The following is an 18,873-nucleotide window of genomic DNA, read 5'->3' as shown; positions in this document are numbered from 1 at the left end:
TCAGTGTTTGGGTACAAAAGTTCTCTTTGCTGGGGATTTAGCTTAGTGGCACAAGTGCCTGCTGGCAAGTGTGAGGTCATAAGTTTGATTCCCGGAACAAAAAAAAAATTCTTTTTATTTGAATAATCCAGTAGGATAATAGAGACACACTCACGCACACCTATCTGTAATTTAATGCAAAATGAAGATGTATCAGTGGAGGAGCTGAGGACAGGAAGGCCAGGGCCATCTGCTTGGAGTACTATGTATCAGGTACTTCTCTTCACCATATACCATTTAGTCTTCAAACAATCTTGGGAGGTTTTAAGAATTTCCCCTAGTTTTAGGAAAAAAGGATCAGAGACTTACAGAGGGTCAACAACTTGCCACACACACATGCCCAAAGGTAGCGCTGATGTTCCAACTAATGACTCCAAAGCCTGCTTTGCCCTCTCTCTCCCTAGCATGTGCCCAGGGAAGCCACAGCGGTGTGCTCTGGAGCGAGGAGACAGGGCGAGCAAGTCCAGCCCTGGAGAGAGAGAGGAAGCGAGAATCCCCTGGCCACTTAAGATCATAGATAAAAGAACCTGTGAACAGACCCTTCAAAATCTAATCCCTTCTGGATTTCAAAAGTATTAGCATAAGTCTCCAAATTAAATAAATAAGCATTTTAATACAGTATCTTGATTTCCTGGCTTTCTGAATATCAGTGACTCTGGGCACATGCATCTTTCCCCTGCTTTTGTTGGCCTAGTGCTAAGTAGAAGATGCAGCAGCTCCTCACTGTCTTCCCCAGCTTGACCATTTACTCATCTTATTTTTTCTTGACTGCTGTTGGCATCTGAATTTGTGACCCCCTGGTTTAGTCTGTCACCCAAGCAAGGAAGTGAGCTGGCCAAGTTACCTCAAGGGTTCTTCAGTACTGCACCTTTGAGATAACCTTAAATGACTGGAAGACTGAGCTTGCCTTTTGTAGTGATAGTCCCGAATATAAGCACTTGCTATAGGTGGGATTTGACTGTACAACCCCCTTGAATGGACACCAGGAGTGGTCATGTGAAAGCAATACTTATCTGACTTTCAGACCAATTTTTTATTAGTAGTGTCTCTCTTTTATAATTTATAATCCTATTTCTTCTTCCTTAGTATAATTTCCTTTTGAGCTGTAACTTACGCACTAGTTAAAATTCAGAGTATTAATTTTCAGACCACCTCCCCTGTCCTCGGGGAGGAAGGCCTTTGGTTGATGGTGACGGCAGGTGCTCTTGTCAGTCTGGCTTAGGATGCATGTCTTCCTTGCTGAGCAATGAAAGTGGGCACAGGCGACACACTGCCAGTCTCTTGGGTCACGTGTATGTTAGGGAGTGTTTGCTGCCTCAGTGTGGCAATGACGACACTGAGGTCTTCAAGAAATAGAGCCCTGCAGCTGTTACATAACTTGGAGGAGGGAGAAGGGCCTGTAAGAAGCTCCTCAGGCACTTCTGCCTCCTCTTCGGAAGAAAAGAGCGAGCCAGCTGAGAGGGGTGGGGACGTGGAGGTTGGCATATGCTTGTTCCTTCACCTTGGGTCATTAATTCCAACACCATGTGCCTTATTGTGGAAGGGAGAGATTGGACTTTCTGTAATCAAATGGCCTTATATTTGTTTACTCTTGGGCAAGGATTCCAGGTAAAGCTTGTCAAGATTTAATTTCTGATGCCTGTGAGCCAGGGTACTCTAAAAAGCAAAACAGGAGGAAACCATTGTTACTGTTCTTTCCTGTCCAGCTGACTGCCCAAGTTCTTCGGTTCTAGAATTTTGAGTTTTCCTCTAGATTCTTCTCTACCGTTTCTGCCCAAAGCCTGCTCATCTTTGTTACTTCACTGTTCCTTCCTTCGAGATCTGGGGTCTGTCGTGGGTCATCACACACCAGGCCTCTGCCTGAGCTGCTGTGTGTGGTGACAGGAAAGGGAGGAACAAGAGTCCATTTGATGGCTGCTTCACGGTGCATATACCGAAAAGCCAGTGAGACCTTTTAACATTGCGAAGCGTGACCTGCTTGTTCTTGTTGGCCTGTATCCCTTTGGAGTGCTTAGCTACCTAGCTTTGAGAAAAGCTGCTAGAATAAACATCTCAGAAGGGAGTGAAGAAAACTGAGTCATCATATCCCATTCTGGCAATCAGTATTAACTGCATTGTCAAGGACCAAGCCATAATCCACACAGAAGCAGCCCTTGACACTTTTAAGCTTCTCTTAGAATAAGGAGCAAAGTATAAAGTCAGCTTACGCTGTTCTCACCAGATCTTCACACCACCTTAGTGTAGTGATCCCAGGAAGTCATGTGCACTCCCTCTGTGGTAGGTGAAGGTTGATGGTAAATACGGAGCAGTGAAACAGGTAGACCCAGTCTTCACGCTCCTCCAGCTCCCACTTACTGACATCCACGTATTGGCAGTATATAACCCTAAAGATGCTGTGGGATGTGAAATTGTCATCAGCAGCTTGAATCTCTAGTTCCTATTGTAGCAAAAATATGGCTAGTGAGGGGTGGTTGGCTATATCACCAAGATTGTATCTAAGTGTTTACTCACCTTTCTTCCTGTCTTTGAGCTCTTCATTTCTCTTTTATTTTTTCTGTGTGTATATGTGTGTGTATGTGTGTGTGCGTGTGTGCGTGTGTGTGCGCGCGCGTGTGTGTGTGCTGGCCTGATGTATGTCCGTGGACCTCATGTGTGCTAAGCATGTACTCCAACAGCTCCCTGGCTCCTCTCTGCATATACTTGCCCTGTCTCTGCCTGCCTACTCACTCACACTTCAGCTCATCTCTAAAGATGGATTGCATTTCATTTACCTGTAGATGCCCACTATTGACCACAAGCTTTATTGTCCACTGCACAAACTCTGTTAGGGTCAGCGGTATAGATGTCACACATAGGTTTATGGAGTTGGCTTTCTCAGGATACCCTGTAAAGGCATCTGTTTCTTTTTGTTCAGTCCACGAGACTCTAACTTCTTAAAAGATTAAAAAGAAGGAATAAAAAATAGAATAAAAAGAAGGCTCCTGAATTCTTCCATGGTAACTCAGGTATCTTTTCCCTTAATGTATTATATTTAAGATGCAGTCTGGTTTTTGACCTGAATATTTCACTGTGCTTCTTCATAAACTGAATTGGCTGCAAGACAGCCAGGTTCTCTCTGTTCAAAGGACGTGGAAAGAAAGTACTTGAGCGAACAAGGCCAGTCTTCCTGGTTGCTGGCCAGAAGCAAATTGACCCAGTTTCTAAAACTGTCATCTGTTCTCTGAAGTGTTTTCTGTTAATGGTGGTTTTTGAAGGATGTATGTGTGTTATTGATGGGGAGATGGTTAGATTTATTTTTCACTTGTGGTCTTTTTACATCCTCTAATTCCATAGTGTCTTAAGTCAAAATGACTTCTTGTCCAGGTTTGCTGCTTATTACAGCATGACCAGGAAGAGTATTTTTACCATCTCATATCTGGTTAGGAAAACTACTTCTCTGATTAATGTCACTACTAAATGAGAGCATTAATATAAATGTCCATGGTAGTTTTGAGTACTAAATAGCTGCATGATATTCTTAATATTTTTAAGAAGATTTACTACTTTGATAGTAAAAGGTTTTCCTTTTTTACAAAAGCCCCAAAGACACTTAGAAGAAATTATCAAGTTTTTTAGATCTTATGTTAAGAGTCTGTATCATCCTCAAAAAATTCCATATTATTAAGAACTTTCTGTGTGACTAATATTTCCCTGAAAGAAATATTAGCCTTCTGGCTTGATTATGTAATGACATACATGAAAATGACATAAGAACACAGGGTGTGGTACAAGGAGAGATCCATAATGAATTTAGTGTAAACTGAATACCTAAATTTTGAGGGAATCCAGACCTCGTCATGGTTAGAGCTGGGTGTGGCTCCTCACCTGCTCTATCTTCTCTTGTGGCCACTTTCCTGTGTCAGTAACGTTGTGAATGCTCTAATAGAATGGTGACATTAGGCACAAGCTTTCTGGTTAAATGCTAAACTATAGTTCGCATAATTTTTTTCAGTCATTTTTAGGTTGATGAGAATTAGACAGTAAATATTCTTAACTTTGAACTTGATTACCCAGGGGTCATGTATACATGGAGATGTTTGGATATACTCATCCTGAAGAATCAGAATTCCAGGATGCCATTGTTAAAATATGTTATTGTTATGACTGTGTGTGGCATTTGCTTTAGAATCTTTTGTCTACAGTAACTTGCAACGAGCTGTCCTATCTTCCGATTTATTAAAAAAAAAAAAAGTAATGCTATGCTCACAATAGTAATATATACGAAGTAGGAATTTAGCTCTTAAAAATATAATTGCAAAATCATTTCTTAGCAATGAAAGATGTTAATACAGGCAATCCAGCCTTAGACTTCTCCATATCCTGGACTCATTTAGCAAATTTCTCAGTTAAAGATAATCGTGGATAACTAATAGGATTAAGAATACCTTTTATGTGTCATGTTGAATCTATTGTATATTGTTATTATAATGTAAAAGAATACATTTTTAATTTATAAAAGCACTGCAGTTCAGTTAAGCTTCCATTTTTCATGGGACAGTGCTTATACTTAAATTCTTCCTTGATGCAACCTGAATAAACAATGCATCAATAAAGGAATAAGGAAAAAGGTGATAAGGAATCTTACAGTGTTTTGTTCTCATCTCAGATCTATCCTGTAAATGTCATTCAAAGGAAAAGGCAATAGAACTACTTAAGTGATTGAAAATATTTTATTTTTATTTAAAATTTGACAAATTGAGAATCGTGGAACCATCCCATAAACTGTAATTTAAGTGGATTGAAAACCTTGTAAAGAATGAACACATGAAAAAAAATAAAAACACAGACAGTATTCCGTTTTGGGGGTGTTAGATTACTTGGTTCATTTGGTCTGTAGAAAACTGGCTTCCTGAGTTCCACATTCCATGGTGACACACTATTTTCCAAAGCTCTGTGAAAGGGGGCCACTTACCAATCCCTGGCAGTGACATAGTCAGGCTGCAGCCTGTGCCTAACTATTTTTTTGTTCCTTCTGGGCATCAGGGAAAGGTTCTCAGGTCTGGTACACAGTGATGCTAGCAATGTTACAGTTTTTTTGACATTTTAAGGAAATTATAGTCTGAATCAGAAACTCGTAAGTCGCTGGCCTCTTGTTGATCACTAAATCCTCAGCATCCAACCCATAGGAAGTGTTCAAAAATTAGTTGGTGAATCAATGAGTATTGTCCCTGTGCGTCTGCAGTCACTCTAAGCATCTATCTTTTTCTTGGCTGCTGGCATACATGGTACCCAGAGGCATGCCTTAGGGATGTTGATATGACTATCCAGAGCTTCCCTGTTTGATGATGTAGACACTAACTGCATTGGCTATTGAAGTTTAATTCAAATTACATAAAATTTAAAAATCTAGCCCTCAAATTATACTACCTACTTTCCAGTCTGAACTTTTACCTCCTTAAAATGGGCAAGGAGTTAACAGTGAACGGTACCGCTGTGTGCCAACCTTACTGTCTTACCCTGTTCCCCAACAGTGCAGTTGAGGGGCCAGATAGGCCCCCTTCCACCCTTTCCCCTTGGCCACCAAATTGGGCAGCAAAGATATGAATCACTGCAATTTTCCATGTCATAGAACTGTTCAGACCCTCCCTGAGTATAAGCTGATAGATTTCTTTATGTTCACAGTGAGGCTGCCTGCTTCACCAAGCGAGGGCTCCAGGAATAAGGAGAATCTTCAAAAGCTGCCTCTCATTGTGATATGTCTTGTCCTTTGCTCCCATCCCTACAGCATGAACAAGGTAAGAGGTGCTTTGAATTAGCACTTGTTTTTTTTTTTTTCCTTATGGTACACTGGTGGGCATATTTCTTTTTTCATGCTATGGGGAGGCTGATTCTTGTTCTGGAAAGCATTTCAGTGGTTGAAGAATTGTATGATCCTCATGAGCAGTGTTTCAAAAAGGGTTGCAAGAACTGGTGACCACTCCACGGTTGTATAATCCCTCTGGAATTCTCACTTGTATTTTCCAGAGGCCTCTGAGTGTCTGAGAGGATTTGACTATTGGTGACTTAGTTTCTGTTTTCACATCTGTAAAGTGCTAGTAATATTTAGTATTGAACTCACAGGTTGATTGTAAGGATGAAATGAGTTACAGTAGTAGATGTGCTAGTGCTTAATAACAGTGTCTGTCCACATTACTAGCGTTTGATAAATATGTGCTGCTGTTGTTTTAACTTTGGGACACTTGTCCCTCAGACATATTTACAAAATGTCTAAGGAGCATCTGCAGTGTTTCCCTTTAGTCTCCGATTGATTTGGTGAGGAGCCACCAGTTATCAGATTGGCACCCAGGATATAAATGATGAGGAACACTGAGTAAAGCCTTTAACAAGTGATAGGCTCCTTGTGGTCTATATGTCTCATTTGGTCTGCAAACACAGAAGTAATATCTAACTCTGGGAAGGGCAAGATAGAAGAGGTGACATTTAGTGTTGGATCCTCAATGGGAAGAACTTAGTGACTTCCTAGACAGAGAAGTTGGGACAAGGCATTGCTGTAGGTAAAGGAAGCAGCTTTTGTTCAGGCACAAAAACATGAGAAAGTCTGGCAAAGAGTTTTGTGGGGCTGGAACAGGGCTTCTCAATCATGACACATGCATTACAAGATTTTCAGTAGCATCCCTTTTCCCTGTATTCTAGTCCAAACTAAAAAACATCTTCAGATATTGTCCTATGCCTTTTGGCAGAATCACACTGTGGTTGAGAATTCCTGCAGTGAAGAATGACCAGGTATGAGCCCAGAAGCAGAAAGAAGGACCAGATCCTGTGAACACTGACACATTTAAAAACAGGGTGGGGGTACCTCCAGAGACCTACAAAACCAGATGTGAGTTGTGGTACAGTGGGACAGCACTTTTAGGTGATTAGTGTTGAGGAGATATTAGAGTATCCCTAGACTTCAGAAAGCCCACTACACTCACTGAGTTTTCTGTACTAAGGACCCCATTCCCTCCAGTGACTTTTCTCGTGGGCATTTGTCTGGCCTCCTCAAGGGTGGGAAGTGCCTAGAGATTGTGGAAAGAAGCCCCTTTCACACTCCTTATCCTGGAATGGAAGCTTTACTGACACTATGCTTGCTTTACTCTGTATGAAGAGACCAGGAAAAAAATAAACATTTGTGCTTGAGAGGTTTTCATTTAGCTGAGCCATGCTCAAGAGGAGGAGAACTTGTGCTGAGTCCCCCTGGCAGCCCCCTCCTTACCCAGGCTTAGCTACTTACCCTGAAGCATTCTTTGAGAAGTCAACTTGAGGAATTCTGCACAGTGGGCAGGGTTCTGCCCCATAGTGTGATTAGAGATGGGGAGGGCGCTCTGTCCCTGCAAATCCTGGCTTCTGTTATTTAGAGTGTGGTGCACTGAAAAGCTGGGAAGACTCCTGGGAAATCTTACTCACATGCGAGTTTGTTCCGACAGCGCGGGCCTGAGATTCTCCAGGGCAACTCAGGACCTGATGTCATGAATTTGCTCTCAAGACACAGCTGAGAACCAGACTTCTCAGCAGTGTCAGCTGTCTCAGTGGGCGTGTCTGTGCTGGGAATTACGTTCTGCCTGAGTGGACCAGTGAATGCTTTATTTTCTATTATTTTAATTGAGAGCACTGATTAAGCTGGATGTGTCACCTGCATAGGTCAGCATTTTTCTTAGGGTTTTTTGGCATAAGATAAAGAATGGGTCACTCTCTGGGGAGGAAGCAGCTCTTCCCAACACTAATAAAACAACAGAATTATCTCATCAACTAGGCATGTGAGTTAGAATGTTGGAAATGTTGCCGTGGGTGTGACTGGTGTTCTAAGTAGAGTTATTCCTAGAAAGTTGGAGGCAGTTGAGCTGTGTGTGTTCTGCTTTGTTGGACACACAATGTAACACTCTCTCTCTTTCCTTCCTAAACCCTGACTAGCTGATGGGACATTGTCAGGATGGAGGGCAGCTGGAGGTTTTGAGGGCAGCACTGGGGAGATTGAGATTGCAGTTTCGCTAGTGACAGGTCTGTTGGGGTCAATCAAGGATGACCCTTCTAGAAAATACAGGAATGGGCTCCAGGGAACAAATGGCTTTGGCAGTTAGTCTTCTTAATTTAACAAGGCTGACTCGGTAGCCCATGAACTGCCTGGCATCCCCTGGTAGGGCTTTTTTTCTTCCCATTATTGACCTCCTATCCATGCCAGGGTGTGAGGAAACACCAGGAAGGGGTGCAGTCCTGGCCAGCACATGATGCATTAGGGCAGAGAAAGGAAGGCATTCCCAGGCAGGAGACCAGATGCATGAAATATGTCACTTTGATACCCAACTCGTAAGGTTTATATGGAGTAAATATCCTCCCATAGATTTACCTTTTCAATGTTGTAAATGGGCTTTTATATTTGTAGAATCAGGGATTTGTGTGTTAAAGAAACTAGGGATCATATATTTTCTCAGGACATTCATTGTCCTGGCCCTTTATGGAGACTTGAAAAATCATCTTTCCAACTTTCTTATACTCTTCAGATCTTTTTGTGAGACCTGACATCCCAACCTTGTATTGGTTAAATTTTATGTTTCATAGAGTCCTCATCCTTTCTCAGTAATACATATGTGTCAACACACAGCAGTGGAAGGATCTGGGAGGGAGATGTCAGGTCATGTCCCCAAAGAGCTGCCTCAAACCAGGCCCACCTCCTTACAGCAAGTCAGTGGTAGGGCCGTCACCCAGCCACCTCCCACAAGCCCCTGCCTCTGAGTGCATGAGGCTTCGAACAAACATCCCAAATCTAAACCACAGCAGATAAATGCAGTGGTACCCCATTTCACAAGCTTAATTCTTTCCACAATTACAGTTGTGAAACAAATTGGATGACAGTGAAATCGAATTTCCCCATTAGGACAACATAGAATCTAACCATTGAATTTAATTCAGTTCTTTATCCAATTCAGTTTGCGAACAGAATCAGAGAACTAAGTTCATGAACTGAGTTACTAACGTATACATTAACATTAAGTTTTTGCTAGTAAGGATTAATTTGGGGATTTATCTGTGTTCTATGTATGTTATCATGCTGTGAAGGATTTTAATGTGCTATTTGGGGAAAAGTCATAGCCAGAATTGGAAGAGAGGCAAATTGGGGCTTTTATAGGGACAGGCAGGGCAGGATTATGTACGTTCACTTCATACCAATTTGTGAGTTCATAAAACCCCACTGACAGGACAATGGTCTACTCTTTACAGGGATCGGATTCCCAACCTGTGCTTGCCAGGTAGGCACTGTGCCTCTGAGCTAAGCCCTGGCCTCTCAGTGGTCTACTTTTGAAAGGTCTCATTTTCCTAATACTAACAACGTTGGGATTATGATTGTTTACGCTCTGCCTTATGGTCCAAGCTTTCACAAAGGGTGCTATATGCTGTTCTGTCCTTCAGATTTATGATACTCCATCTGATTGGAAAATAATTGATTTTTCTGTTGTTATACAAAATCATTTGCAGAACTGTTCCTTCCTTGTGTTCAAAGTAATAAAGGCCAGATCTGACTTTGATTACTTTGCACAAGTGTTGTGGCATCCAGTGAAACAAAGTGGTGACTTTTATGTCACTTGGTGGGTAAAAGCCATTGTTTGCTTGATTATCTGCTCACCAGAATTTTTTCTTTGAATGTTTTCTAGTGTGCAGTACCCTATCCTCCTGCACCAGTTGGAGGCAGTTTCTGTTTACACTCAGATCAGTATCTCTACAGTGAACTGAAAAGTAAAACTGAAACTTAGTTTCTGCCTTCGTGTACAGTTTCCCTTACTTTGCCCCTCCTTACTACAAAGCAGGGAAGTCCACAGTTTGCTCTTTGCTCTCCCACCCAACATGTGATGTACGCCCAGCTCTAACTGATAAAACATCAGCTCCTCCAGCTCTTGTTAATCAGGTGCATTCTGCTTGCCTGCCCTGTGCTCACAATAAATATATAAATGAATAAAACAAACATCTTTGCAGTTCTGCTGAAAGGGGGGAGAGTCATCTCATCCAGAGGTTTAATATTTAAACATAAACCTAATGGTAAAACTTTTTCCATTTTAATGGTAATATTTTTTCCACTGGGTGAGCAAGTTACAGAGCTCCTGGGTGAAGTATAAGGAATCTGTAAATGATACACATTAAGCTCTTTCTCTTTCCCTTCCTAGGATACCCTTAGTGGTGTCACCAAATTCCCAGAGTGTATTTGATAAGCGTTGATTGTCATTTTTCTGAAGGCAGTAGCCACGTCCTTGTTGTGATAGCTTTGAAGAGCTTTTACATAACTTAAAAACTAGTGACATGGAATTAAATGTAGGTTAACTAAATGATCTTAAAAGCCTTAATGATTTCTAGTGGCAGAAATTAGAAATATAGAGAATGTTTTAACTAGTAAAGTCTCAGTTTGTTTTCATCACGAGACATTCGGTACTAGTCTGGAAGACAAACGAAGCTGTAGAAGTAATTGTAACATATGACAGAAAAAAATTTTTCTCCAAATTCATTTTATTTCAAGGAAAACAAGAAAAAGAAGAAAAAAAACCCCTAAAACTAAATTTCAAAACACATCAATCAGGGGACAACAATGATACATACATTGCACATTGTCATCCCCAAATCATTTATCCGGAGCATAAGACATCTGCATTCAATCGTCCAAACAACACGAGCACAAATCTTCCTCGTATATGACAGAAAATTAACTTACTTTATTAAGCATTCTTCCAAATTAATGCAACTAATAAGATAAAATGTGTATATTAATAGAAAATGGGCAAAGGAGCAGAAAGATAAGACCTATAAGGAAAGACATGTGATTAAATAAATAACATGTAAGAAAATGTTCAACTTTGACAGTAATCAAAGAAGTGCAAATTAAAATAATAACAATGTTTTCCACCTATGTAATTGATGAGGATTTATAAAATTTGTTGGGTGGATTGGGAATCTCAGGCTCTTTCATACACAGTGGTAGGGGAAGCCATTCTAAGGGAGACTATATGTGTATTAAAGCCTAAAACTTGCTTGCACATTTGACCTAGAAATTCCATTTGTAGAGCATTTACTCAAAGAAAATTGATATAAATGTGTGTAAAAATTTAGCTAAGGTACTCATCACAGTATTGTTAAAAATAGTGATTTGTCTACGGTAGTAACAGTAAAAAATGCCTTGGAATGGTGGAGGAGTATTTCATGACATAAAAAAATGTTCTGAATAAATTGGGAAGTTAGCTAAAAAGTTGGACAATTTTGATCATTATTTCATTGTTTTAAAAAGGTACATGAGGGGTGAGGGGGTTAGCTCAGCAGGGTAAGTGCCTGCGCTGCAAGCGCAAGAGGTTGTGAGTTTAATAAAAAAAAAAAGAAAGAAAGAAAGAAAGAAAAGAAAGGTACATGTGTATGTATGCTGAACAAATATTGCAAGTACACATCAAAATTTTAAAGGCATTCTTCTTCTTTTTGTATATATATTGTAAATTTTTTTAGCAATGTGTATCCTTCTAAAAATAATATTTTAAAATATTTCAATGCAAGCTTTTTTACAATAAGTATTTATGTTTCATTAATGACCAGGAAAAGAAAACATTTTAAAATAAATCCTTTTTGGCTGTTTTGCAATTGGGGTACAACTGTGTGAAGAAGTTTAGTGGAGAGAGACAGAGAGAGGAGGAAGCGAGTGTTAGCTACATAGATTTGGATTCAGGAGTCATTCTGTTTGCCACTGTATCAGGAAGAATATTTTAATGTACTAATAACTTGGGGACAGTATTAAGTAGAGACATACTCTTTTTTAAAAAAAGATGCCATCTTTTGATTCAGTGGCTCAACCTTTTTAAAGTGGCTATTATATCCCCTTACTTGGTTTTATGTCATTTCTTTGTATCTGTTCAAATATCTTGCTGATGTGTACAAAGCTGAACAAGACCAGCGGTTCTCAAACTATGGTTTGGGAGCCATGAGGGGAATATGGACAGGATATCTTTCAAGTGGTCCACTTGCAAGATCAAAGCTGTTTTCATAAATACTACAACATTCTTTTGCTTTCTTTAATCTTCTCAAGGATACAGTATAAGGTTGTAGGAGGCTGCATGACCTGCAGTGACATCATCCCTGAGATGGCTCTGGGGTGTATGCTTGTGTTTCTCAGTTTTAATCTCTCATATGGTAAACACTGATAAAAATAATTCATATAAACAAAATATTTCATGTCTTGTGATAACTTTGTAAACCTGAAAAGCCATCCTGATGCAAACGTTGGAGGACCAGTGTGCAGAATGGTGGTCATGTCCTCCATGTGGCGCGGCCTACTTCAATAAGAAACAGACCTGGGACCCTGAGCACTGAACACAGAAGTTCTGTTCTCTCTTGAATCCTTATGCAATAATTACCCCTAGTCCTAAATTCTTAGAGAGTTTGAGAAGTTAAAGAAAGACTTGCTAGCACAAGGCCAGTGTAGCACCCATGTGACAGGTAAGTCAAGTTCTGTTGAGTGCAGGGTATATTGAAATGTTGACTGTGGACCTCCAGGTTCTGTTCTCTACATTCATTCATAGGAAATTGAGTGGTTCTTTAGGAAATAAACTTGGTATCTCTGTTCAAAAATACTTTTGTTTGTGAACAATTTGGTTGAAGCATTTGGCAAAGTTCTGGTTTTGTCTGCAAACTCTGCATTGGATGACAAATATGACCACGTCTTTCCCACACAATACATAGCCATCTTTTCCAAATCATTTCATGAAGTGAGGTACCACTGTAATTCCCTTGCGGGAAAAAGGGGAGTACAAGTTTAAAATAACAATGACCATGTAATCCAGGACATGATTGATTGGGCATGGAGACAAATTTAAAAGAATTAATTGCATATATGTATGCTCACCTGGCTTTAAAATGTGTACCTGTATATAGCTTGTTTATGTATGTGTGTAAATATATATAAAATACACACATTTTACAGAAACGTTTCCCGCGCTACATAGAATTGGTTTTTTACGTGGTCTTTTGAATTGTGGGGGTGACACTGACACCTCTGCCTCCCATGGTGTCTCCCCTTTGTGCTTATCCAGAAACACACTACAATCCATCTTTCCTTGGGTACAGGGCTCCCCTCTGAATCTCAGAGCATGTGCCTGGGTGAGAGCAGTAATCGGTGCCTTCTTATCTGAAGTTCAGGACCTGTGTTGAAAACCTGAACCTTTCTGTACAGAGCATGTGGCCAACCGATGAGTAATTGTGCGGGACCACCTCAAAGTCAGCATCACTCTGAGGTGCCGTGCACCCTCTGCAGTATCACAGGGTCGCAGCAGTGTCGTGTTGTAAGTGAAGGAGGCACGTGGCCTGCAGCAGCAGCTCCAGCCCTGTCAGAAAAGATGAAAGAGAACCCAGTAGGTAGAAAAAAGTAAATCAATGCTTCATAGTAGGAAAGCCATACTCTTGGTTGAGCCCCTAACAGCCCCAGGAAAGGAGAAGGGATATGTTTTGGCATGACTATTAAATTGCAAGTCTGAGAGACTTGTAGTGAATTGTGATAAGCTCTTTGAAACGTGGCGACAGCTACTGATGGTCACACAGGCCTCTCCCTCCACCTTGTTCTTAGGGGCCCTTTCAAACACTGTGATTCTGGAATGTTGTTCACACTTATTTGTAAAGGATTTAAAAGAGAAGCACCTAGGATTTTCTTGATATAACAGGCTCTGCTCCCCACCCCTTACTGATGAAATGCCCTATGATTTAATTAAATGTTGACAGAATTTGGGGTCTTATTCTGTGTCACCATATTGAACTGAGCCCACACAGCCCTGCAGCATAAATAGGGAGGCCCTTTCATATCTGATATGCACAAGCCTGTCTCATTGAAGCTAGTGGCTGTAACAAAGAGGCCAGTGGATTCTGGACTTCGTGAAACAGGCAAAGGAATGCTTCTGCCTTCCTTCCTTCCTTAAGTTCTCAACCCTTCCCGCTCAATTAGTAAGCCTTAGTGGAAACAACTGAGTTACATTCTATTTAGTTAACTAGTAATTGAAAACAGGATTATTCAGTTGCTTAATCTGTGCTCGTCCATTTTTAGAATATCAACAATCAGCTCAATTGGGCTGATTTTACAAATGTATAATCTCAAAAAGTGGAATTCCTGTGTACGAAAAGAAATTCATAACAGAGAGATTTCTCTCAATAGTTTATTAATATGAGTACCTGGTACTTTAGATTGACTCTTTTTCCTCCCCTTTTTGTGATATACAGGTATTACAGTGCATAGCTATTTGCTAATATTCTGCACACTTCCTATCCTTTGTAACGTTTCATTTACTGTGTTTTCAGAGAACACTTTTGGGTTTATGTGCCTCATTGGCTTCATTTTTAAACATGTCGTACATGCCTGGGATAAAATTAATAAGCGTACTACACTAAATAGAAAAGGAGAGATGCCTATTTAGAATATATAAAACTGCATAATTTGCAAAAATTCTTCAGTTAATGTTAGAAGACATATTTCTAGTCTCACATAAATGGCAATGTTTATATTTAAATGAAAACATTTAGATTTGATTAATCACAGCTTATATGTTATTCTGGTTTGTTTATTTGGTTTTCATTCCTTTTTTACAGAATAGTTTCATAACTTCTTACCACCCTCATACTTCAATACAGTAGCATTATCTTGAGAGACTAGCCTCAATTAGCTATAAATATAAGCAATTAATTAAGATAACTAACCCTAGCCAAAGAGGTAAAGTGCCATCACATGTCATAGTGATCAAGAAGCATCTATTAATTAGAACAGTTGGGAAACTGCAGTGGGTTATGAAAAAAGTATTGGGTGAAATTAGCAATGTATATGTCTCTTGTTATTTCTTAAATCCAACTCATAAACAATTTGTTGTGACAGCTCTACACTGAGATTATGGCATTTTGGATAAGGTCTGACTATAGCTAAAAATAGACACATGTATTGAAAATTAGAAAAGGAATATTAAACAATTGAAATTTTGTGAAAGACTGATGCTGTTTCATTGTAATAATTTCCCTAAAGGCACATTAGTAATGCTGCTAAATACAGACTTTAATAGACTTTAATAATGTGTACTTAGAGGCCTGATACACAAAGGGATAATGTATAAAACATTCATTATGGAAAATTGCTACCTTTTTATTTAATAAAAAAACAAAACCATTGTTGAAACAAAACCATTGACTGCCTATGGCATTGTGTTCCTGGGTAGTAGCAAGATGAAGAATAATTACCAACTTCTTTTACACTTTTTCACCTAGTCAAGTTGCAGCCATATTTATTATTTTTCCATGAATAAAGTGGGCGGGGGGAGTACTTGCATAGATGAACCCTTGTTCAGATGGTGGCTCAGCCTCTCTACCTCTGTCATCTTGGCAAGTTGCTTAACATCACACTCCACTTCTGCATTTGCAAACATCATTGTTCTCCTTGTCATGCAAGGTTGTGGGAGAAAGAAGTTAAATGTTGACACAGTAGAGACTTCACATAAGAGACACTCAATAAATGTTTCCTATTCTGGTGACTTTCTACATCTGTTTCTCTTTATATTGCTTGTATCTATGGATGCTGATTGTGGGGGAGCAAGAAGGGGTATGAGAGTAGGAAAAAAAACAGTTATAAGGAAGCGTTGGTAAGCAGGTCTGTAGCCAGCCAGGCCTTGCACTGGATTCAGTGTGATTTTACTGTGCTGCTGCTGAGAGCCTTGCTCCTGAAAGAGAGAAGAATAAGAAGCAGATGCTCTTGGAAGCACAGTGGGGCATTTATCTCTTTTAATGAGATAACATCATTAGAGTGACAAAGTGCAGCGAATCGATATCGAAATGGACTGCAGCTATCTTCCCGAGGTGCCCTGATTGTTGCACTTCACAGTCTTAGAATCTGCTGAATCACGAATTCTGTCCTATCTGTTATCAGAGCCAGTGGCTTTGATCTCGCAGAATAGATCCACACCTTCGGGCTCTCCAGAGGAGCGAGGAGGAGGACTAATTGGATAAATGAGAAAAATCCAAGGTGATTTATAAGCTGCCCTGTAATCAAGGAACCTCAGAGAAAGGAGGTCAAGCTGTTTTTTCCTTTGACTTCTTTAAATGGCTGCGCATCCTAACTGCTTCACCCTCCATCTCCGCTCCTCGCTCTGTCTGCTTCTTGGTGTAATGTCAGAAACACTAATCATGTCAGACTGTGACACTGACAGCCCTGACATTCACAACAAAGAGAGAGGAAAGAGGAAGCCAGATGGGGGAGGGGAAGCAAGGGAGAGCAGCGGGGGAGGGGTGGGTTTTTATTGCACATAAAACCCATAGCTGCAGAAGCACAGTATTTCTGTACATATCACATAGAAGGAAAATCGGAGAAGGCACAAGGTGAATCCTGATAGGGATTAAGATTAGGCTGAGGAGGTTTTCTTGCCCTCTTCTTTTAGATCTTGGTGCATATAACCTGTGTTAGAATTGCTGTAGCTATGGTTTCTTTTCATGAATTAAAAAAAGGAGTTTGAATTCCTTTCCCGTCTTCCAGTTTTCTGTTTGCCCCAGTTTTTCTCTTTAAAATAAAGCAAAGTTAAACACAGGTCTTAGCAGGAAGTGTGGGCCTTCTGAGATTTTCCATTTTATTATTAGCTTAAACTATTGCCCACAGTTTATTCTGAACACTAGCCACTTCAGGGAAGAAGCCATTGCTAAGGGATGTTTTATGACCAACACAAAGCTGAATAGCAGCTCTTCTGTATATCCTGATCAGCGTGGCCTCGGCCTCCCCGGCACCTGCCTGTGGTGGCAAGAGGCAGGAAACTGCTATGTTGGGTTCCCTAATAGTTGGGGGTGGGCTCCCCAGTACCTTTGCACTTACCTGTCCCTCAGGCGTGTTCTCCACTTGGAGTCACTCTGGTGAGCACTCTTAGTCTGTGTCCTGGATCAGTCATGACCTGGAAACTGGCTGCCACAGCACACGTGTTTTGAATCCAGATGCTCTGATCTAAATTGAGCTCTAAGCTCAGGCAGAATCATCCTAGCTTTTCTATAAACACAAGAATCCAGCTGCCAGCTCAGCTTTTGAGGGATTTTGAACTACAGCTCTATGTCTTAACTAGGATATTTGTCTTTTTATTTTTTTTCTTCATGCCAGAAACAAAACTGCGCATTTATTTTGTTAGTTACCCAGTAGTACATATTGTCTATATTTGAGGGCAGAATACATACACAGTGACTTCTCTTCAGACTAATTTAAAGTAATACTAATTGAGAACTTCGTAAAGGCTGTGACCTCATTTTACAGTATTCTTATCTTTAGCATGCAAGTAAAACTTAGCATACTTGGGTTGTTAAAAGAAAGGCTCCTTTGAATTTGCAAAAGAAAAAAAATGAGTGGTTTATCTGAGATTATTGAGGAAATTCTACTTCTGTTGGTAGAAGACAATTTGTTGGGAAGCAGTTGAGGGACAAACTACAAAATACCTTCCTGTAAACTCAAATTTTCTTTGAAAATTTCTTTTTATCCTAAAATGTTATGTAGACATTATTTCTATCGTTCTCTGATATATTCATATTTGCAGTTAGGTAAAATAATTTAGAATTATCAGTTTAGTGATCCACCATGTTTCCCCAAAAATGAGACCAGGTCTTATATTTTTTGCTCCAAAACATGCAATGCCAGTTATTTTCAGGGGATGTGTTATATTTTCATGTACAAAAATTACGTTTACTCAGATACAGGCATATCATCTTCTGAAACATCATAACTCTTCAAACTCTGTTGTGACTCTGTTGTAGAATCAGTGTCCCAAATCTCTCATGTCTAGCTCTCCTTCAGTGAGCACTTCTGTCCATGTAGCCGGCTGCATTTTAATCTCATGAATTCATCACCCAAGTCACAACCACTTGCAAAATTTCCATTAAATCAAGTGCTAAGTGAAGATTTACAAGACAGGAATGGCAACAAAAATGACGACAATTAAGAATGATGGTCATACAAAAGTGACAAAAAAACTCACAGGCATCAAAATTCAGAAAACGTTTATTTCACACAAACACATTTAGTATGTCTGTTACAACACACAATGCATTGAATTATGACGACTCATGTTAGGTACATTCATGTCCATTCTTTATCAAATGCACACCTTTTTTGTGAGTTGTGTCTGGACTTGCATTGCTTATTCACCAGTAAGTTTCAAATTCATCTGATTACATAGGTATTTCTCAGCCAAAGACACCTGCTTGAGTATTTACAAATAATTATAATTTGTATAGTCTTTAAAGTGTTAATGGCAATAATACTATATTTAATTATATAATATATTTTATAGTTATATATAATATATTATTATTTTATAATTCAGTATGTTCATCAGGTGTTGCAACAGATGTAGTAAGTATATCCATCCTGCTGATGATCCTAACTGAGGCTTATTTTGGGGAAGTGCTTATATTAGGGCCATCCTGAAAAAATCATGCTAGGGCTTATTTTCTGGTAAAGTCTTGTGTTCAAGGAAATATGGTAATTAAGCTTGTGTTAGGTAATGCCAGCTGCTATCAAAGGCCCTCAAAATTTGGTGATTTGGCACAATAGATGTATTTTTTTCTCTCTCAAGGGGATCAATTCAGTGTAGATACTTCTGATTAGTAAGGAATTAGGAATCCTGAAGTCAGGCTCCATTCATCTTCTGGTTTTACCTTTTTTTTTTTGTACTGGAGATTGAACTTGAGACCTTGTGCTTGCCAGACAGGCGCTTATGCCACTGAGCTAAATCCCTGGCTGGTTTTACCCTCTTTATTAGTTTATTCAGGCTTCTGTAACAAAGTGTCACATCTGGGTAACTTAAATAA

General features: G+C 39.8%; 1 protein-coding gene across 5 annotated transcripts in view; it reads left to right on the top strand.

The window, feature by feature from the left end:
* Window positions 1-18,873, top strand: part of Bach2 (BTB domain and CNC homolog 2) — a 342,094-nt gene that overhangs the window by 73,559 nt on the left and 249,662 nt on the right. For all 5 annotated transcript variants that reach the window (XM_063233246.1, XM_063233247.1, XM_063233245.1 and 2 more), the window contains exon 2: window positions 5,701-5,813. In XM_063233246.1, the coding sequence (XP_063089316.1) occupies window positions 5,805-5,813 (9 nt within the window). In that variant the 5' untranslated portion in view covers window positions 5,701-5,804. The remainder of the gene's footprint in view (window positions 1-5,700; window positions 5,814-18,873) is intronic.

The sequence above is a fragment of the Cavia porcellus genome, unplaced genomic scaffold, assembly GCF_034190915.1.
Source record: "Cavia porcellus strain 051 isolate PalLab524CR breed Dunkin Hartley unplaced genomic scaffold, mCavPor4.1 scaffold_22, whole genome shotgun sequence".
Taxonomy (NCBI): domain Eukaryota; kingdom Metazoa; phylum Chordata; class Mammalia; order Rodentia; family Caviidae; genus Cavia; species Cavia porcellus.
Note: the sequence above shows the minus strand (reverse complement) of the source record. Positions and strands in the feature narration are given on the sequence as shown.